Source organism: Suncus etruscus, chromosome 9 (assembly GCF_024139225.1).
Source record: "Suncus etruscus isolate mSunEtr1 chromosome 9, mSunEtr1.pri.cur, whole genome shotgun sequence".
NCBI classification, from domain to species: domain Eukaryota; kingdom Metazoa; phylum Chordata; class Mammalia; order Eulipotyphla; family Soricidae; genus Suncus; species Suncus etruscus.
Genome location: NC_064856.1, coordinates 110,082,324 through 110,102,857, shown reverse-complemented (window position 1 = coordinate 110,102,857; position 20,534 = coordinate 110,082,324). Strand labels below are relative to the sequence as shown.

At 53.2% G+C, this 20,534-nt stretch overlaps 2 protein-coding genes across 2 annotated transcripts; one reads left to right on the top strand and one right to left on the bottom strand.

The window, feature by feature from the left end:
- The first annotated feature begins 720 nt into the window (after window positions 1–720).
- On the top strand, window positions 721–3,915 carry MRPL11 (mitochondrial ribosomal protein L11). The gene is made up of 5 exons (XM_049780187.1): window positions 721–905; window positions 1,015–1,110; window positions 1,426–1,519; window positions 1,598–1,757; window positions 3,749–3,915. The coding sequence occupies exons 1-5, from the start codon at window positions 783–785 to the stop codon at window positions 3,852–3,854; spliced, it is 579 nt and encodes a 192-aa protein (XP_049636144.1). The 5' UTR covers window positions 721–782; the 3' UTR covers window positions 3,855–3,915.
- A 10,263-nt stretch (window positions 3,916–14,178) lies between these two features.
- NPAS4 (neuronal PAS domain protein 4) lies at window positions 14,179–19,905 on the bottom strand. The gene is made up of 8 exons (XM_049780159.1): window positions 19,589–19,905; window positions 18,611–18,762; window positions 18,370–18,472; window positions 17,985–18,258; window positions 17,690–17,799; window positions 17,081–17,216; window positions 15,531–16,972; window positions 14,179–14,928 (listed from the first exon to the last, which is right to left on the bottom strand). The coding sequence occupies exons 1-8, from the start codon at window positions 19,761–19,763 to the stop codon at window positions 14,900–14,902; spliced, it is 2,421 nt and encodes an 806-aa protein (XP_049636116.1). The 5' UTR covers window positions 19,764–19,905; the 3' UTR covers window positions 14,179–14,899.
- Between the last annotated feature and the right edge of the window lie 629 nt (window positions 19,906–20,534).

Below are 20,534 nucleotides of genomic sequence, written 5' to 3'. Positions count from 1 at the left end.
ACAGTATGTGCCATCTAGTAAATGCCCTACAATAAAACATTACAAATGCTGGCTTATTTTATTGGACGCATGATATAATAGATGTGTTCCTGTCTCAGTAGCCCTCTGTAAAAGTTCTATTCCCACCGCACAATGCAAATCTACCATTGTTCCACCACAGCACTATATAAACTCGGTGGATCCTTATAAACATCTCAGGGACAGGTGCTACATTGGATAAGCCCCATTGTACAGAGGAGAAAATCTAGTATCCTTTAGGAACACCATCAAGAGGCAAAACTGAGGGGAGGCGAGGTTTGCTTCCTAATACTCTAACGGCCCAGGCTTACAACAACAGGTGAGAGGAAGCAAGCTCAGATTTCATTTCAAACCAATAGGAGGTCCAGCCGATGGCGCCCTAGAGCAACGCTGGCTGCGGGGACTCGCGAAAGCGAGGAAACTACCACACCCACAATGCCTGGCAAGCAAAGCCCCGCGCTGTCCCCGGACTTAGCTGTCCTAAGCACTGCCTGTGCGCATTCCGAAAAGAATAAGAGTTCCCGAGCCATAGGACTCCTTCTCCTAGTTTCTGGAACTATCATAAGCTTCTCTCCTCCTCGCCAATCCTCCTTGTCTTTATACTTGGAAGGAGGAAGGTCTCAAAACAGGTGGGACTTGCGGGCTTCGCCAGCGCTAGCCTCGGGTGAGGACCCCTTTGACCTCTGACCCAAGATGGCCGCGCCCAGTGTCGTAGCTCCGGCCGTCACCCTGATTCGAACTGAGCGGGGAGCTAGCTCCTCGTCATGTCCAAGTTAAGCCGGGCCACTCGGGGCCTCAGGAAGCCCGAGGCGGGCGGCGTGATCCGGACCATCGTGCGGGCGGGCCAGGCCATGTCTGGGCCCCCTCTGGGTCCCGTCTTGGGTCAGGTGCGGACGCAGGACCGTGGACGCGTGTGGGGGTGGCGAGGGCCCCAGAGGGAAACTTGGGGTGGCGGGGTGGCCTCCCCTTACTTTTATGCCCCTGCTTCCCTCCCAGCGAGGCGTGTCCATCAACCAGTTCTGCAAGGAGTTCAACGAGAAGACCAAGGACATCAAAGAAGGCATCCCTCTGCCCACCAAGATTTTTGTGAAGGTGCAAGGCCGAGCCCCGCTTGCTTTTCCAAGCCCCCTGTTTCCTCTGTTGCTTCCCTGGGAGTTGTCTCTCCACCCCAACACCAGACACGGCGCTTCCCAAAGCTGGAACCTCCTTTCTGCAGTGCACAGGAGACCAGACCGGCTCTTTGGGGACCCTATTGTACTGGGGTTCCCTTAATGGAGGGCCACAGTACTTGCTTGGCTTTCCCTCTCGGTTTGCAGTTGTCCGAAAGGTCCAGGAATATGGGCAGTGGGTAGGTGTGGGGACTCCGGTGGAGCAGAGAGAGAGCTTCACGTTTTTCTTTCCCGGAAGCCCGACAGGACATTTGAAATCAAAATTGGCCAACCCACCGTCTCCTACTTCTTGAAGGCAGCGGCTGGCATTGAGAAGGGGGCCCGAAACACAGGTGAGTGGAGCTGTTTCCCCTTCTCTTCTGGAGGCTCTGGAAGGAGGGACGGTTCCTGATAGTTCCCCTCGTCCCTAGGAAAAGAGGTGGCAGGTCTGGTGACTTTGAAACATATCTATGAGATTGCCCGCATCAAGGCCCAGGATGATGCCTTTGCCCTGCAAGACGTGCCCCTGTCTTCCGTGGTTCGCTCCATCATCGGCTCTGCCCGTTCCCTGGGCATTCGGGTGGTAAAGGAGTAAGTGGCATGGGGGAAGGGCCCTTTTGCTGGGGTGGATCTGAGAGGGCCTGGACCAGAGGGAGAGTATGTAGAATTCCCCATGGGAGTACAATCTCAGGAACGTTCGCAGGACAATTGGACACCAAATGCAGCTTGGAGGGATGAAGCCAGGCTCCGCTGAAATCTGGACGCGGTTCCCAGCCCAGGAAGTGGGGAGACTTATTAGTGGGGTGTTGGTTGCTTGGTTGTCTGTTTCGATGAAATAGATTTACAGGAGTCCTGAGCACAGAGCAGGGGTGGGAAAGCGGTTAGTGAGGAGTTTGCAGGGGAGGGCACATCTCAGCAGAGACCTGCCAAAGAGGGTAGATTATTTTTTGTTTGTTTTGTTTTTTTGGTTTTTGGGCCACACCCGGTAACGCTCAGGAGTTACTCCTGGCTATGCACTCAGAAGTTGCTCCTGGCTTGGGGGACCATATGGGACACCGGGGGATCGAACCGCGGTCCGTCCAAGGCTAGCGCAGGCAAGGCAGGCACCTTACCTTTAGCGCCACCGCCCGGCCCCGAGGGTAGATTATTTGCTTTACACGCAGCCCACCCAAATTTGATCCTTGGCACGTCAGACAGTCCTTCAAGCACTATCAGGAGTGATTCCTGAGCATAGAACCAGGAGAAACCTCTGAGCATCACTGGGTGTGGCCCAAATTATCAAAAAAGGGAGAAAATGGCCTGAAAAAGTAGGGCCAAGGAAGTAGGCAGAATGTGCAGTGCATGACACAGACTCTGTGCGAACTGGTATTGGTATAGGGGGAGGGAGATGAGATGGGGCAGTGGCATCAGCGAGGCCATGCAGACAGGGACACATGCTTGGGAAAAGACCTGGGTAGTTCAGAGGATTTAGGAATGAATCCCTTCCTTGGGGGGTCAAGTAGGAGGGCATTTGGCTCTGACCAAAGCCCTCAGCGTAACCTTTGCTATCTTCAGCTGCAGCAGATGGAGCTGTTTCTCAGGAGCTTTCTGCCTGAAACATTGGGAGGCCTGTCTTTTTTTTTTTTTTGATTTTTTGTTTTGGGTCACACCCGACAGTACTCAGGGGTTACTCCTGGCTCTACACTCAGAAATGGCTCCTGGCAGGCTCAGAGGACCATATGGGATGCCGGGATTCGAACCACCATCCTTCTGTATGCAAGGCAAAAGCCTTAACCTCCATGCTATCTCTCCGGCCCCTGGGAGGCTTTTTTGAGTGTTCCATGGATGGGACCCGGCTCCTCACATATGTGTGCCATGACCTCTACTGCTGAGCTACTCCCCCTTCCTCTGCCCTTTTCCACAAATCTTTCCATGTTTGAGAATTGTCTGGTCTGATGACCTCATCATTGGGGTTCTGAGTAAGGGCTGTTAATCTTTATTTTTTTTATTATTATTTTTTGTTTTGGTTTTGGGTTCACACCTAGTGATACTCAGAGGTTATTCCTGGCTCTGTGACTCTTTTTTTTTTTTTTTTTTTTTTTTTTGGTTTTTGGGCCACACCCGGCGGTGCTCAGGGGTTACTCCTGGCTGTCTGCTCAGAAATAGCTCCTGGCAGGCACGTGGGACCATATGGGACACCGGGATTCGAACCAACTACCTTAGGTCCTGGATCCGCTGATTGCAATGCAAACGCCACTGTGCTATCTCTCCGGGCCTGGCTCTGTGACTCTTAGGAGTTACTCCTGGCAGGCTCAGGAGGGGTCATATAGGATGCCGGGGTTCGGACCTGGGTCTTCGGCATGCAAGGCAAATGCCCTCCCCGCTATGGAGCTATTACTCCAGCTCCAGTGCTGGTTAATCTGGATTTGGGGTATAGCCACAGCCTAGAGAAATAAACGAGGAGTGAGAGGGGTGGGGTGGGGGGGATTCCTCACAGAGGGAGGGGAAATAGGGCCAGGCAAGGAAGGGGTCTTGAGACACATGTGGGCTGGATGAGCAATTCCCACCTCTTGCCTCCCTCACCCATATTTCTGCCCATGCAGCCTCAGTGCAGAAGAGCTGGCTGCCTTCCAGAAGGAACGAGAGTTGTTCCTGGCTGCTCAGAAAGAGGCAGACTTGGCAGCCCAGGCAGAAGCCGCCAAGAAGTGACCTCAGCTCCTCGCCTGCAGGATGTAAGGGCGCAGCAGGAATCAGAGACCTTGAAGAGGGGAAGACCTGCCAGACATCCCCTGACTCAGAACCTCACATTGTCCTGTTGGCCGTGAACGCCATGTCAGTGATGCAAGGCCAAATAAACATTTTTATCACCCTGTCAACTTCTGTTGTGGGGCCCTGAGGGATGGAGCGGCACTGCCCATGGCAACAGCACCAGGACTGTCCTGGAAATGGGGCCATTCTGACCTGTTTGGGGGGATGGAGAGAAGCCCCACCCTTGATTCGGGAGGATTTGTGGGGGCACGTGAGAACCAGGGTGCTGGAAGGCATCAAGTGCTGCTCTTTCCTTCAGTATTCCTTTCAGCTGGAGCTCAGCTCTCCTTATATGCTGATTCAATCCCCAGCATCACCCCCCCCAAAAAAAAAATTATCTCTGGGGTAGAAGACTTGGTGCTTTCATAAAAATGACTCCTGTGGGGGTAGCAGGTGGGTCACAGCCTCACACTGGGGTGACATTGGGCCTGCTGGCCACTGCTGGATCCGCTGTGTTAGAACCCATTGAATGGCATTCCATGTTGCTGCCCCACACAAGAGGGGCCTGTCAAGTACTTCTCAGTCGGTCCATTTCCCTTTGTGTGAATTTGGCTTTTTTTTGGTTTTTGGGCCACACCCGGCGGTGCTCAGGGGTGACTCCTGGCTGTCTGCTCAGAAATAGCTCCTGGCAGGCATGGTGGACCATATGGGACACCAGGATTCGAACCAACCACTTTTGGTCCTGGATCGGCTGCTTGCAAGGCAAACACCACTGTGCTATCTCTCCGGGCCCCATTGGCTTTTTTTTTTTTTTTTTTTTTTTGTCCTTGTGTGAATTTGTATGAACTATTTCATGCACTCATGTACACACACACACACACACGCACACATACATGCACATTGGAGTCCTATTGTAACTAATGATTTCTCTTTTTTTTTTTTTTTTGGTTTTGGGGTTACAGCAGCACTCAGGTGTTACTCCTGCCTCTGCACTCAGAAATTACTCCTGGAAGGCTTGGGGGACCATATGGGATGCCAAGAATCAAACTGGAGTCTGTCCTGGATCACCTGCATGAAAGCCAAATGCCCTACCACTGTGCTATTTACTCTGGCCTGATTTCTCCCTTTTCTGAATGGGGGTGGTACACTCTGGTATTCTGGTTTACTACCAGCTTTGTTTTTTGGGAGCTTGGGAGGAGGGCTGCAAAGCAAGTCTTTAGTCAGCCGAACCCTCTTTCTGAGTTTGAATTCTATCTTTTTTTTGGGGGGGGAGGTCACACCCGGCAGCACTCAGGGGTTACTCCTGGCTCTAGGCTCAGAAATCGCTCCTGGCAGGCTTGAGGGACCATATGGGATGCCGGGATTCGAACCGACCTGCATGCAAGGCAAATGCCTTACCTCCATGCTATCTCTCGGGCCCCTGAATTCTATGTTTAACCTACACTTCTATTGACTTTTCAGTGAATCTAAATCCTGAAGGTCCAGCATCACACAGAATCTGTGACTTAGCAGGGAGGTCACTTCAGAATTTGGCTCAAGCCATGCCACTGTTGGCACGGGTGCAAGTGGCCTTTCCCCACATCACCGTGGTTTTAGGTTTCCTGCCAGGAGCTGCTGTGTTCTTTGCCTTGTGTATGGAAACACATATTTTTGTTTGATTGGTTTTTATTTGGGGGCCATACCCAGCAATGGTCGGATTAGTCCTGACTGTACAAAGGAATCTCTCCTGGTAGGCTCAAGGGAACATTGAACCCAGGTTGGCTGTGTGCAAGGCAAGTGCCCTATCTGCTATACTATCTTTCTGCCCCAGTTATTTATATCTTCCTAAAACCACAATTCTGTCTGCTGATGGAACTCATTGATTTACCCAAGACCTTGACCATTGGGACCCCTCGATGAGCCGTTGAATTGCTGATTCGAGTTTTGTGTGACTTTAGATGCTGGGTACAGGGTTCCTTCCTTCTTTTAATGCTAATACAATACACTGCAAGAATGGAGGGAACTGGGATTTGGGGGTTGGCCCTGGTAGGGGTAAGCTCAGTACCTGCAGCTGTTCAAGAGGAAGTCCACAAACTCTGTGGCTCAGGGGATGTCCCCAGGGGAAGGAAGTATGAAGTGGGGTACAGAGACGATACAGGGGTGAATGCACTTGCCTGGCATGTGACCAACCCCAGCTAGATTCCCTGCACCACATATGCCAATATGCCTCCCCCCACCCCAGCACCACTAGGGATCACTAGAACACAGAAACAGCTCCAGAATGCTGACCGCCCCCCAACCCCAAAAGCCAGGAACACAGTAATCTGTTGTGCCCAGGGGGCTTTATATGATGGTGGGATCTGAGCCAGTCACAGTAGAAGGAACATATGCAGGGCGAGTGCCTGGCTCTCTAGCACCTCGAATCCTTCGGTCAAGAATTTATTGCTCCTTCTGTGGGGTTCCCTTGCACTTGGAAGGCCCTTCACTCAACTCTGGGGTGTTAGAACATAAGGAAGCAGCCCTATGTACACGGTTTATGTAGCTTCCAGTCTTCTATTTTTGGTTTGTGGCCCACTCCTGGCAGTGCTCAGGGCTTACTTCTGGCTCTGTGCTCAGAGGTCATTCCTAGCAGGCCTCATGGGCCATATGGGATGCTGAAGATCAATCCTGGGCTTGTGTGAAGCAAATGCCTTCCCTGTTGTGCTATCTTACCAGCCCCCTCTTCTCCAGCTCATTACCCCCAGGACCTGTTCAGCTCTGTGCTCCTCTTTCTGGTCTAGAGCCCTCTTCACCGCTGCTCAGTAGTGTTTCCCAAGAAGATGGGGGACCTGTAGGAAGGTGTGGAGAGCAGCCTACTCATGAAGGTTCTTGTCCAACTCTCATGTTCTTCATCTCATTCTTATTTCTAACATTCTGTAGCACTTGTAATTAAAGTTTACAATTTGGAGCCAGAGCTATAGCATAGCAGTAGGGTGTTTGCCTTGCACACGGCCAACCCCAGACAAACTCTGGTTTGAGTCCCTGCATCCCATATGGTCCCCGGGCCTGCCAGGGGTGAGTTCTGAGCACAGAGACAGGAGTAACCCCTGAGCACCTTTGGGTGTGACCCCAAAACCAAAAGAAAAAAATTACAATTTACCATTTTTTTCTGGCCATCACAGTGGACCATGGGATGGATGCCTGAGAATAATGCTGTTTTATTCAGGAAGGACTTGGGCTGTGCACCCAGCAGTGCTCAGGGGCTATTCCTGGCTCTGTGCTCAGGAGTGTCCCCTAGTGATGTCCAGTGGGTCAAATGTGATTTCAGGGGGGTTCAGGTTCTGCTACTGTTAAGGCAAGTGTCCTGCCTACTCTACGATCTCTCTGGCAATTACACTGAGCAAGCTAAGATGGTGCATATCACACAGTGGTGGTCCAAGTACAGCGAATTACAAATCTTTCCTTAAATACTGGTTGTGGGGGCATGGGTTGGGCCACACCTGGTGCTTCTCAGGGCTTAGACCTAGCTCTGTGCTCAAGGATCACTCTTGGTGGGGCTTCGGGGACCAGATGAGTGGTGGAAATCAAATCCAGGCTGACTGTGCAAGGCCAACATCATACTCTGGCCCAAGATACTGATTTTTTTTGAAGATACTGATTTTTTTTTTGGGCCACACCCGGTAACGCTCAGGGGTTACTCCTGGCTATGTGCTCAGAAGTTGCTCCTGGCTTGGGGGACCATATGGGACACCGGGGATCGAACCGCGGTCCGTCCAAGGCTAGCGCAGGCAAGGCAGGCACCTTACCTTTAGTGCCACCGCCCGGCCCCGAAGATACTGATTTTTTAAAAATAATTTCTTGGGCCCGGAGAGATAGCACAGCGGCGTTTGCCTTGCAAGCAGCCGATCCAGGACCAAAGGTGGTTGGTTCGAATCCCGGTGTCCCATATGGTCCCCCATGCCTGCCAGGAGCTATTTCTGAGCAGACAGCCAGGAGTAACCCCTGAGCAACACCGAGTGCGGCCCAAAAAACAAAAAAAAAAAACCTTTTTTCGGGCCCAGAGAGATAGTACAGTGGCGTTTGCCTTGCAAGCAGCCGATCCAGGACCAAAGGTGGTTGGTTCGAATCCCGGTGTCCCATATGGTCCCCCGTGCCTGCCAGGAGCTATTTCTGAGCAGACAGCCGGGAGTAACCCCTGAGCACCGCCGGGTGTGGCCCAAAAACCAAAAAAAAAAAAAAAAAACAAAAACCTTTTTTCTTTCTTTTTTCCTTCCTTCCTTCCTTCCTTCCTTCCTTCCTTCCTTCCTTCCTTCCTTCCTTCCTTCCTTCCTTCCTTCCTTCCTTCCTTCCTTCCTTCCTTCCTTCCTTCCTTCCTTCCTTCCTTCCTTCCTTCCTTCCTTCCTTCCTTCCTTTCTTTCTTTTCTTTTCTTTTCTTTTTGGTTTTTGAGTTATGCCAGGCAGTGCTCAGGGGTTACTCCTGGCTCTGCACTCTGAAATCACTCCTCGAAGGCTCGAGGTACCATATGGGATGCCAGAGATTGAACTGGGTTGGCTGCGTGCAAAGCAAATGCTCTATCCACTGTGTTATTGCTCTGGCCCCTAAAAATGATTTTTTGGGGGTCACACTGGCAGTTTTCAGGGGTTACTCCTGGCTCTACACTCAGAAATTGTTCCTGGCAGGTTCAGGGGACCATATGGGATGATGGGATTCGAACCACTGTCCTTCTGCATGCAAGGCAAATGCCCTACCTCCATGCCATCTCTCCAGCCCCTAAAAATGATTTTTTTTTTACTGACCAATATAAGGCCCCCAAGCACCAGAAGTTGTAGTCCAAAGACCATTCTGTTTTTTTTTTTTGGGGGGGGGGGTTTAGAGGTTTTTTGTTTTTGCCACACCAGGCAATACTGAGGGGACTACACCTGGGTGTGCTCAGGGCCAAACCTGGCTTGGTCCCATACTAGGCACACGCCTTCCTAATTACTGTCTCTTCTCATAAAATAATTTTAATAATACATTTTAATTCAATGACCATGAGATACATAGTTACAAAATTGTTCACTAAGGCACATTTTCTACCACCAATGTCCCTAGTTTCCCTCCCCCTCACTCTTCTTCTTCTTCTTCTTCTTCTTCTTCTTCTTCTTCTTCTTCTTCTTCTTCTTCTTCTTCTTCTTCTTCTTCTTCTTCTTCTTCTTCTTCTTCTTCTTCTTCTTTTTCTTCTCCTTCTCCTCCTTCTCCTTCTCCTTCTCCTTCTCCTCCTTCTCCTTCTTCTTCATACATCCATGTTCTTGTTCTTCTTCTTGCCCTCCTCCTCCTTCTTTCTTTGTCTCTTTTTCCTTTTAGGCACCATGGCTTGCAATATTGTTATTAATGAGGTATCATACATATCACTTTACCTCATTTCAGCATTCAGTTCTTTACATTTTTTTTGGTTTTTCGGGCCACACCCGTTTGATGCTCAGGGGTTTCTCCTGGCTAAGCGCTCAGAAATTGCCCCTGGCTTGGGGGGACCATATGGGACTTCGGGGAATTGAACCGCGGTCCTTCCTTGGCTAGCGCTTGCAAGGCAGACACCTTACCTTTAGCGCCACCTCGCCGGCCCCAGCATTCAGTTCTTTAAAATAATATTTTAGACTGTACTTTTATGAAAACTTGGTGTGGAATCAGCCCACAAGACAGTAAGTAGATGGTCTTCACTGGTCCACATTGGTTCATATTCTGGCACCCCACAAAAGTGCTTTGTCTAGCTCTCAGACTTGCTGGCTCTTTCAGGTTTCCATTTCCAATTATTTGTTGTTTGGATTAGTTTCTTTTGAGCCACACTTGGCAGCACTCAGCGATTACTCCTGGCTCTGTGCTCAGAAGTAGATCCTTGCAGGCTCAGGGGTCCATATAGGATACGGGGGATGGAACCCGGGTTGGCTGTGTGCAAGGCAAACACCCTCTATACTATGCTATCGCTCCAGTCCCTCCATTTCCAATTCTGTTTGAAATATCAGCTTCTCATTTTGTTTTTGACTGCTGGGGATTGAACCCAGGATCCCACATATGCAGGGCAAATGCTCTGTCATGAGTCTCATCCCAGGGTCCAGGACACTTCGTCTTGTCCACTGTGCCACCCTAAACATAGAGCATATCCTGGCCTCTCTAGTTTCTTAAAATCTTTATTACATAAAAAATGAAACCACAGAACCAGCACTTAAACCATCTTTTTCTTTTCTTTCCATTTTCTTTTGTTTGTGTTTGGGGCCACACCAGTGATGTTCAAGGCTCATTCCTAGCTCTGTGCTGAAGGATGACTCCTGGAGGGCTTGGGGGGCCATATAGGATGCCAGAATCGAACCCGGTTGGCCTCTTGCAAGGCAAGCACCCTCCCAGCTGTGCTATTTCTCTGGCCCAAACATCATCTTTTTTTTTTTTTTTTTTTTGGTTTTTGGGTCACACTCGGGGTTGCTCAGGGGTTACTCCTGGCTGTCTGCTCAGAAATAGCTCACGGGGGACCATATGGGACACCGGGATTCAAACCAACCACCTTTGGTCCTGGATTGGCTGCTTGCAAGGCAAACGCAGCTGTGCTATCTCTCCGGGCCCATATCATATTTTTCTTAATCTTTTGTAAATTGTTTTATTTGGGGGTTCCTCAAGGTGGGACCAGGAGTTCTACACAGAACTCCACCCCCAGTTCGATCTCAGCCCTTTCACCTACATTCTGTCCCAGGAAATGGTTGTTACTGGTGGAGAAAGAACTGGCTAAGACTCTATATTGTTTGTTGCCTTCCTTGGGTCTCTCTGGGGTCTTAATAAGGACCTTGGCCAACTAGAGGCGCCTTTGCCTTTCGGCCAGCAGGTGGCGCCATTGACTTGTCTAACTCTTTCCTGGGCTTGGGCCATTCCACCTCTACATTCTATCACTCTATCCAGCCCTAGCTTAAGCCAGCCAATGCACGGTCGGGTCTATTTTTTGTTATTGTTTGTTTGTTTTTGTTTTGTACCCCATACATGATTTTCCATTTATAAATTTTCTTCATTTTTAAACATTTTTATAATGGGTTTCGGTCCCCAGGTAAGTTGTGTAAAGATGACAAAGTTTCCAAAGTCTCTGCATCAGAATATTGGTCTCAATGAATGAGCTGATTGATAGATAATACCTGTGGCCCCAAATGAGTCGGGTGTTCTTCATTTGGGGCTCAGGCTTTGCACCCCTCTGTACTGGGGTCCCATCCCCAAGGTGCATTCTCAAACTCAGCAGACTCCTATAAGTTTCATTCAGTTACAAGTTTGCAGGTTTTTCTAGTTTTTGATTACACCAAAGAGTATTTGGGGGTTTGTTTTGTTTTGTTTTGTTTGGGGTTTGGGCCACACTTGACACTGCTCAGGGGCTACTCCTGGCTTTGTGTTCTGGGGTCTTTCCTAGCAATATTAGGGGGATCATGAGATATTAGGGAGTCAACCTGGTCTCCTACATGCAAGATGCACTTTACAGTGCTCATTTTTTTTTGGGGGGGGACACACCCATTTGACGCTCAGGGGTTACTTCTGGCTATGTGCTCAGAAATAGCTCCTGGCTTGGGGAGACCATATGGGATACTGAAGGATCAAATCGCAGTCCATCCTATGCTAGTGCTTGCAAGGCAGACCTTACCTCTAGCACCACCTTCCCGGCCCCTACAGTGCTCATTTAATAGAGCTCTCTGTCTCTTCTGAACAGAGAGGTGGGTTTTTTGTTTGATTTAGTTTAGTATCAGTGCAGGAACCCAGGACCTCACACCATTAAGCCATTTTCCAAGCGCTGGGGGCTTGACAGGGCTTGGATGGTGTGTTGGACTTAGCGTCAAGGTTTGAAAGAAAAAATTATGACCCTTTCCTTCTGGGAATCTTTGGACAAACTTTGGGGTAAGAAATTCTTTTGGGGCATTCAGATTTACTCAGGTTTACTCCTGATTCAGGGATCACTTCTGGTGTAGTTTGGGGACCAGATGGAGATCCAACCAAGGTCAGCCTCATGCAAGGCAAATAACCTCCTCGCTATACTGTTACCTTGGCCCCAGAAATTAGTGATAGTTTTGTTGTTGTTTTGGGACCACACCCAGCAGTGCACAGGGGTTAGTTACTGTTGTCTCTGTGCTTAGGAATTACTCACAGCAGGCACAGGAGACCATACGAGATGCCAAGAATTGAATCCAGATTGACTGCATGCAAGGCAAGTGTCCTACCCACTGTACTATTTATACTCTGCTCCCCCAAAATTGGTGATTTTTTTTTGGTTTTTGGGTCACACCCGCCAGCTCTCAGGGGTTACTCCTGGCTTTATGCTCAGAAATCGCTCCTGGCAGGCTCAGGGGACCATATGGGAGGCTGGGATTCGAACCACCATCCTTCTGCATGCAAGGCAAACACACCACCTCCATGCTATCTCTCCAACCCCACCAAATTGGTGATTTTTTTTTTGGTTTTTGGGTCACACCCGGCAGTGCTCAGGGGTTATTCCTAGCTCCAGGCTCAGAAATTGCTCCTGGCAGGCACGGGAGACCATATGGGACGCCGGGATTCGAACCGATGACCTCCTGCATGAAAGGCAAACGCCTTACCTCCATGCTATCTCTCCGGCCCCAAATTGGTGATTTTTTAAATTAATTTTTTTTACTTTTGAGCCACACTCAGCCATGCTCAAGACTTACTCCTGGCAGAACTTGAGGACCATATAAGGTGCTGGGGATCGAACCCAGATTGGCCGCGGGCAAGGCAGGTGCCCTACCCACTGTAATATCACTCTGACCTCTAAATTAGTTACTTTTTTAAAAAATTGGTGATTTTCTACTTGATCCCTTAGATGAAGTGGTCCTCTCTATAATCAGTGCCTAGTGTGTCAGCCACCTGCCCTACACAGAATAGAGCTAAGCAGTCCTCTTGGGGCTTGGGGTTAAGTTCTTTGGTCCAAGTTGAAGATGCATAAGGAAGGCGGACAGGGGTGACAGTGAACAGGAACAGAAATGATATATAAGAGCTTCTCTAAAATGTCCTGCTTTATTTTGGTTCTTGTTTGCATTTTGGGGGCCATACCTAACAGTGCTCAGGGCTTACTCCTGACTCTGCACTCGCGAGTCACTTCTGATGACTTGAGCTTTGGGAGATCATGTAGAGTTTTAGGGTTCAAACCTGGACCTTCCACCATCTATTATCTCTCCACCCCAGACACCTGAACTCCCTTTTTGGGGTCTCCACTGTTATCTTTGGCTCTAAGTCAGTCAAAGCAGCAAAATCTCTGTAGATGCCTCTATTCACACAGAGATGACCCCACAAACTTCCAGCAGACCTCATCAGTTCCCCTTCTTTGGGGGATGCATTTTATCAGTTCCATTTCACCTGTGAGAAACAGGCGTGGGTCTGATTCTGTGAATAATTCCCAGGGTGAGTCTAGAAACTTTCAGAACCTTCCATCTCCAAATTGACCTTTCTTCCCACTGTACCTAGGTGGCTGTGGGGCTCTCCAACTTGCAATAAAAGTATTTTTGAAAACCTCTCTTTTGTGGGTCCTATTCAAGGCCACCTCCTCAGAAGTCCTGTGCTGAGGATCAGACCTGGGTTGATCACATGCATGGCTAGCACCTTCACCCCTATACTCTCTTCAGCATGGAAATTTTTTCTCTTCATTAATAAATCTTTCTTGAAAGTTGGGGAGCAGGTCCTGTTTGCTGCCTGGGGGTTATATGGCAGAAGAGAAAAACTCAGCAGGCTGTGAAGGTCGAGAACCCCCAGGGCTGGGCGCAGATGACTTGGGTATCCTGTACCCATTTTCGATTTGTGACCTGGAACCCCTGTTCCTGCTTTGGCGGGGCCAGTGCTGACCTGCCAGAGGAGAAGCTTGTGGTTGCCAATCCTGGCTGTGTCTACAGTGAGCCACAAACTGGGGCAAGGAGGTGATTATTACAGTTCTGGGAGAAGATCAGGGAGCCTCAGGAAAGGTGCTTTTCTGCAGAACCAGGTGAAAGAAGCTTGTGCTCTGGAACCCTCAGCCCATGCCAGGCCTAGGCCCAGCCCCTCAGCTGGCTCCTGTGTGGCAGGAGCAGAAAAGACTCTGGTCTGTGGCCAACCCAAAACCTTCCAGGTAAGATGCTGATGTTTCTGCCCCAAAGTCTCCACTTCCAGCGTTGGCATATGCGTGGATCACAGGGCCGTAATGAATGAATGAATGAGTGAATGAGCAAATGAGTGCATGAGCTGTACAGATTCACACTTGACCTTTGACGCATCCCCCCCACTCCGACCCACAAGACTCCCATCCGGGCCGCCCCCTTCCCCTAGCCACAGCATGCAGGACACCAGGGCTACCAAAAAGGCAAACTGGACTTTATTATAAAGTTGGCTACAAAGTCACCGCAGCACCACGAGGTGGCCGCCTGGGCGGGCGCAGGCAGTCTGGCGGCAGGCGAGCCCGCACCAGGAGCACGCACGAGCGAGCACACGCGTGACGGCGGCAGAACTGCCTTCCTCCATCGGAAAGGAATGGGACTCACTTCGCACCCCCACCCCAGGTGCGGGGCGCAAAAGTCACGAGAAGGGCCGCCACGGCGGCAGAGTCCACGGGAATTGAAATCCCGTTACTGGAGTGTAGAGAATTCTACGTGGGTGTCAAGAGCCCCTCAGGGCATGGGTGGGCCCGGTGGGCAGGGGCCTGTCCCCCGCCAAGGCCTGGCGTGTGTGGGGGGACTCGGTCCCCAGAAGTGGAGAAGCGACCCAGGCCCATGGGGCAGCGTGGGGGGGGAGTGCGACTCCCCCTTTCTCCGCTTGAAATCTCATTCAAGGAAACTCACTACGAGTGAATACAGATTGCAATGGAAACAGGGGTGCCCGGGAGTCATCTATGTCAAAAAGAAGCTCCCCTCCCTTGCCCGCCCACCTCCCCCCCAAAATCCTGCAAGGCCTGGGGAATCAGATCTATCCCCCATCCGGCCTCCAGAATCCCCCCAACAGTTCTGGGGGGGTGGAGAGCGGCTCCACGTCTTGATGACAATATGCCATACTGGACGACGTTAAGTCACAGACTTATTCAAAACGTTGGTTCCCCTCCACTTCCATCTGCAGAGAAAGAGAGAGAGAGAAAGAGATAGGGGTCAGCAGAGTCTCACAGAAAAATGGGGCCCTGGGCTAGGATGAAATGCTGCTCTGTGGATATCCAGACAGAATGACTGACCCCCAAGGCCTCAGAAGAGCAGGGAGCAAGTGGGACAATAATTTGGAAATGGAATGAACAGGACAATGAGCAGGACAGAGCCTAGGGGTGAGCCCCATCTGTTCCCCAAAAGCCTATCAACACACTCCCCAAGAACTTTGGAGGGTCTGTCTGTCCCTCTTCCACTGGACTATTATCTAACCTCAGGCACATTTCCAGCTCTAGGATCCTGAGGGTTTTCATCTCTGCTCTGAGAGGAGTAAGAAGCACAAGATCATCCCAGGATGCTCCACTGTTTTAGCCTTTCCCCTGTCTGCCCAGCCTCCTGGTCCAGAACATTCCTACCTACCTATCAGGGCTACTCCTCATTCCTTATTCATTCCACCACCCTTGGTCATAACCTCATTCATAACACGGAGGCACTGAGAGGGAAAGGGGGCCCATCTGCGCCCACCTAGAGCCCCGTTGGGAGGCTGGAGACACGCCTCAGGGTGAGGGCCGGACTCACCTTCATGGAAGCTGTCTTGAACTTGGCTCTGGAGTTGATGCAACTCATCAGTAAACCCATCGTAGGGGAAAGCTGAGACACTTGTCTCAAAGGCGGTTTCGTAGGCGGCCAGGTCTTCCAGGAAGCCGTGGTCTTCCGGAGATAGGTTGTTGCAAGGCGAAGGGGTCCCTTCTGGGCCTGCAGCCTCGGGGTCCCCGGAGCCCCATTCCCCACTGGGGTCTGGGCTAGAGAGATCCATGAAGATGTCTTCCACGGGTGTCTCTTCCAGGAAAATGTTGTCAGGCCCCGCCAGGAAATCCAGCTCCTGGCATTTCCAGGGCTTCAGGTCCAGGCTGAGCACAGGGGGGCCAGCCCCCGACAAGGACAAGTTGGGGTTCAGGGGTTCCAGTCCACCCAACGACTCAAGGCTCCCAGTACCGGCCTCAGCAGAGAAGGGCCTGTCCATGCCCTGAGCCAGCTGCCCGATCTGCTGGATCAGCCGCTCGATCTCACTTTGTGCCTTCTCCGAGTAGTGGAAGAAGCTCTGCTTGACCGGTGAGGCCTCGGGGGTGAGCAGGCCTTCGGGCATCAGGGGCACATCCACAGAGAGGGGGCCCCGGAGCTGGGCGAGGGCCAGGAGCGTGCAGTCCCCATTACCAGGGCTGTTGGGACTAGGCGGCAACTTCTCATAGAGAAAACTGCATCCTTCCTGGGTGAAGTAAGTCTTGGGGTTGGGGCTCAGTGGTTCTGGAAACGTTTGGCTGGGGCTGCTCATAGGGGCTGGGAAGGCGGTGGTGGGCGGCGTCAGTTGCTCCTGGATGGGGCTGCTGAGGGGCTCGGAGAAGGTAGCCGTGCTGGGAAGCAGCTGTTCCGGGAAAGAGGAGGTCCCAGCAGCCAAGGGGTCTTCATAGCTTCTGGCTGCAGCTTCAGTCAGCTGGACCGGGAGTGGGCTGGTGAGGGGGTCTGGGAAGGTGGCGCTGCTGGGCGTGAGCTGCTCAGAGAAGGTGGCAGTGCTGGGCGTGAGCTGGTCATGGAGGGTGCTGGAGGCGCTGGGCAGCGGGGTCTGGAAGGGCTCGTGGAGGCTGAAGAGGAAGGCGCAGCCCCCCAGCTGATGGGGCGTGTAGGGCGGGGTGCACACCAGGTCTTTGCTGAGTTCTGCTTGGAGCGATGGCTCCATGCCGGGAGGCAGCATCAGGTACCCAAAGCCCGGCTCCTTGGAGGGTCTCTGGAGCTCTTCTGGCGGTGGCGGTGCAGGGGCAGCCCCCATTTCAGGTGTGCTGGGGAAACTGGTGCTTCTGGGCCCTGCCAGGGCACCAGGGAAGAGGGTCTCCGGGTTGGAGCGCTGCTCCCGGGCCACCATGGGCTCTGCGAAGGTGGGCAGCAGGGCGGGGGTGCCCAGGACATAGCCAGCTTGGCTGCTTTCTGAATTGAGCTGCTGGCGGAGGCTCCAGGCTTCAGTGTCACTGGAGAGGGGACAAGAGGCAGCGGGTAAGGGCCTGGCGTCCATTCCCAGAGGGTCTTTCTTGTGCCTACCTTGCTGCCCCCTCCCAGGTCCCTGCCTCATCATTCACCTGATGGGGTAGTTGTTGGCAGTAATGGGCCCATCCAGGCCTTCCGAGTATAACAGGCAATAAATCCACGCCCAGCCCCCAGATTTGGCCTGCAGCCTCACAACCATCTCAGCCTGGATATCTCCACTCTCAGCCACTGGAGGGGGAAAGAAGAGAAGCAGAGTTAAAATACATATCAGGCCACACCACCTACCCCCAACTCCTCAATGCTCCCCACCCTAAATTTCTGTGATCTTTCCTCATTCGTGCATTGACCTGCACCCCTGAGATCCCAATCCTGTTGTTTATTTTGGGAGTGCCACACCCAGAAATGCTAAGGGGTTACTTCTTTTCTGGCTCTTCACTCAGATCATACCTAGCGGTGTTCAAGGGACCTTAAGGGATGCCGAGAGTTTGAACGTGCAAGGTAAGCACCTTCCCTACTCTGCTATTGATCTGGCCCTGTGCATCCACTCTTGACCTCACCACCTGGGGTCCCCCAGTTCTGCCCCTTCACCCTAAGGCCCACCCCAGAGCATCCATAAAGCTGTCAACCTTTGGCTCTCAGCAATAATAGACATGAGCCCCGTGCCCTGGCCCCTGTCAGCCCCAGCCTTCGCGGACACTCACACAGACGGTAGTGCTGAGCAGAGGCATGGCCCAGGTCCTCAGGGTGCAGCAGCTCGTACCACGATTTACAGAGTAGTTCAGTGCGCTCAAAGCCCAGGTAGATTAGAACGCTGGGGAGGCAGAAAGGGGGAGGTCAGGGGGAGGTCAGCTTCCAACTGTCCCTGCTTTGCTCCCAAGCACCTAGTCCTCATTGGGGCCTTAGCCCTCTGAAGCCCCATCCTCCCTGACTCCAGAATTTAGAGTCCCCTCATCTCTGATATGCCTCCCTTTCCTGGAATCCCAAGTCTTGACTTACCTCTCAGAGATGTCCAGGAGGGCCAGATCCTTAGCGTGGCGGCTCTGGAACATGGCCAGGAAGAGTGAGGCAGGGCCGGAACCAGGGCCAGGTCCGGGGCCAGGGCGGGGTCTCGGCTCCAGCGGGGCACAGAAAGCTGTGAACACAGGGTTGCCTGCCCAGTAGGCTCCAGGTGGGTGTGCGTGGAATCGGCCACGGATCAGCACCAATTTGTTGCCGGCACTCTGGCGCCTGAGAGACTTGGAGGTGTTGAAGCGACAGCGGAAGAGACGGTCTAGGGAGGCAAATAGGACACACCTGTTAAGAGGGTGCACTGTCGAGGGGGTGTGGGCAGGGCTGGCAGCAAGAGGGGGCTGGAGTGATGGAAGAGTGAGGGGGTTCTCACCGGTGTCCATAGCCGAATGCAGGGTGAGCTGCTGGCGCACAGTGAGGTGGTCAGCGGGGTCAATGATGTCGTAGATGCTGTCGCCTTGGGCAACAAGATCCACCTGGAGGAAGGAGAAAGAATGAAGCAACGATCAGAGGCAGTCCTAGTACATAGCTCCCTGCAGCTAATGATCCATCCCCACTCCAAAGATCCTCCCATCTGTGCCTGAATCCATGCAATGAGACCCCCAAGCACTCACCATGGAATGGCCCAGGTGGTCGCTCACACTCTCGGACAGATACAGCAGCTTCCCCTCGGCCGTGAACACTAGCAGAAACCCAGGGAGTGCTGCCACGATGTCTTCAAGCTCTTGAGCCGAGAGCAGCCCAGTGGGGCCGGCCAGAGGAGCACCTGCAAGGCAAGAAGGGATGGATGGTGAGTGAGTGGGAAGACAGGGACGAACGCACCGCAGAAAGAACCAACTGTTCTAGAAGGTTTCCTTTGGGATCTGCCTCTGGGCACACCTGTTGACCCATTGCCCATAGCTCTAGCCCCGAACCTGTTGCTGGCCCTCCCTGAGTCAGCCCGGGGACTTCTAAGTCTGGGCGCTCCGGAGTTCAACACCGCGGACAGCGCTCCCGCTCCCAGACCCCGAGCTTCAGCACCGCGGACAGCGCTCCAGAATAACCGGCTCGGAGTTTCAGCACCGCGGACAGCGCTCCCCGATCAGCCGGCAGCCCCGGAGCATTTGCGCCCCGCACAGCCGCCCGCACCCCGGGGCCGTGCAGCAAAGCAAACGCGCTTTCTTCCAGCGCGCTCCGAGCGCGCTCGTTCAGCACCTCGGCCAGCGGCCACGGAGCTTGGGACTCGGGCTGGCAGCATCAACCCATCAACGCTCAACTTCAAGGCTTCCTTGCTTGGGGTTCGGGTTGCGCCTCTGCGCTGGGGACCCGGGGACCCCGGACAGTCTGGGCTGGCTGGATCTCCAGCCGCCTTCAAGCCGGCACCGGAGGGGACACGATCTGAAACTCTCTAAGCCGGGCGGTGTGGATTGAGCTGGGGGAAGCGAAGGGGCTTGGCTTTCCAGGCTTCCCCAGAGTCGCCTGCCTTCTCTCTCCTCTCCTTTCCTCCCCGGCGCATCTCGAAACTAGCTGAGTCCCAGCGGGGGTTCCCTGCGCTCCGCGGGTCCCCAGGACCCCTCTGTTTTTGAGGAGGGCTCAAAGGTGTGGGGACTCACCTCCAGCGAAGAAGACGCCTTTGCGAGTGTAGATGCAGGCGAGGCTCATGATGTGCAGATAGGACAGCCGGACCTTGTCGGCTTCGGCCAGCGGCAGCAGGTCCTTGAGGTTGCGGATCTCCGCGTTGATCTGGTCGCGGCGCGCCTTGGAGGCGCCCTTGGTGGAGCGGTACATGGCGGCGGAGCTCCCGGGCGGGCCGGCGCTCCGGACACCCAGCGATCGCGTCCCCTCGCCGGCTTCCCCGTCTCTCGCTCGCGTTCGCTCGGCTGGCTCGGCTCGCTCGCTCTGCCTCCTCTCCAGGGCTCCGCTCGGCTGCGCTGCCCCCCTCGCCTGCCGGCTCCCGCTTTATATAGCTCCAGCCGGGCGTGGGGGGCGCGCGGGAGGCTGGGCTAAGCGAGCTGCAGCGGGAGCCGCCGGCTGGGGTGGGGGGGAGGCGCTCCTCCCTCCTCCCCCCTCCCCGCGTCCACGTCACCCGTGACGTCGAGCCAGAGCGGGAGGGGGGCTGCGGGGAGGCCGGGAGGGGGAGCAGCCGGCGCGGAGGGGGCATGCGAGGCCTGCAAAGGGGGTGCGGGGCGCACGGGGGGCGCACGGGGTGCAGGGCGCGGAGAGCCCCTGCAGGACCGTGTCCTGGGGTGTTGGAACGGTGCTTCCACTTTTTTTTAAATCTCAGCAGAAACCAGGAGGAAGAGGAGGAGGTGGTGCAGGGGGGTCCCCAAGTGTACCCCTGATGTTTGTAGACAAAGGTCATGTGGGATAGGAACATAAAACCTTTTTCCTCGCCCCTGGGGTCTCCCCTCTTGAGACCACTCAAGTTGGGGGTCCCCTTTTCAAAGCCCTCCCTTGAACTGGGCTTGGAAAGGACAGGGGAATCCCTTGGGGGCGAGTAGGGGTGTAAGGGACAAGGTGCCCGGAGACCCCTGGTCGCACAGACCCCTGCACCCTGTG

Coding starts and splice junctions, on each gene's coding strand:
- MRPL11 (XM_049780187.1), top strand. CDS start 783: ATGTCCAAGTTAAGCCGGGCCACTCGGGGCCTCAGGAAGCCCGAGGCG. Junction 1,520..1,597: donor GAAGGGGGCCCGAAACACAG/GTGAGTGGAGCT, acceptor CCTCGTCCCTAG/GAAAAGAGGTGGCAGGTCTG. Junction 1,758..3,748: donor GGCATTCGGGTGGTAAAGGA/GTAAGTGGCATG, acceptor CTGCCCATGCAG/CCTCAGTGCAGAAGAGCTGG.
- NPAS4 (XM_049780159.1), bottom strand. CDS start 19,763: ATGTACCGCTCCACCAAGGGCGCCTCCAAGGCGCGCCGCGACCAGATC. Junction 18,259..18,369: donor GCATTCGGCTATGGACACCG/GTGAGAACCCCC, acceptor TTGCCTCCCTAG/ACCGTCTCTTCCGCTGTCGC. Junction 17,217..17,689: donor TGCTCAGCACTACCGTCTGT/GTGAGTGTCCGC, acceptor TTCCCCCTCCAG/TGGCTGAGAGTGGAGATATC.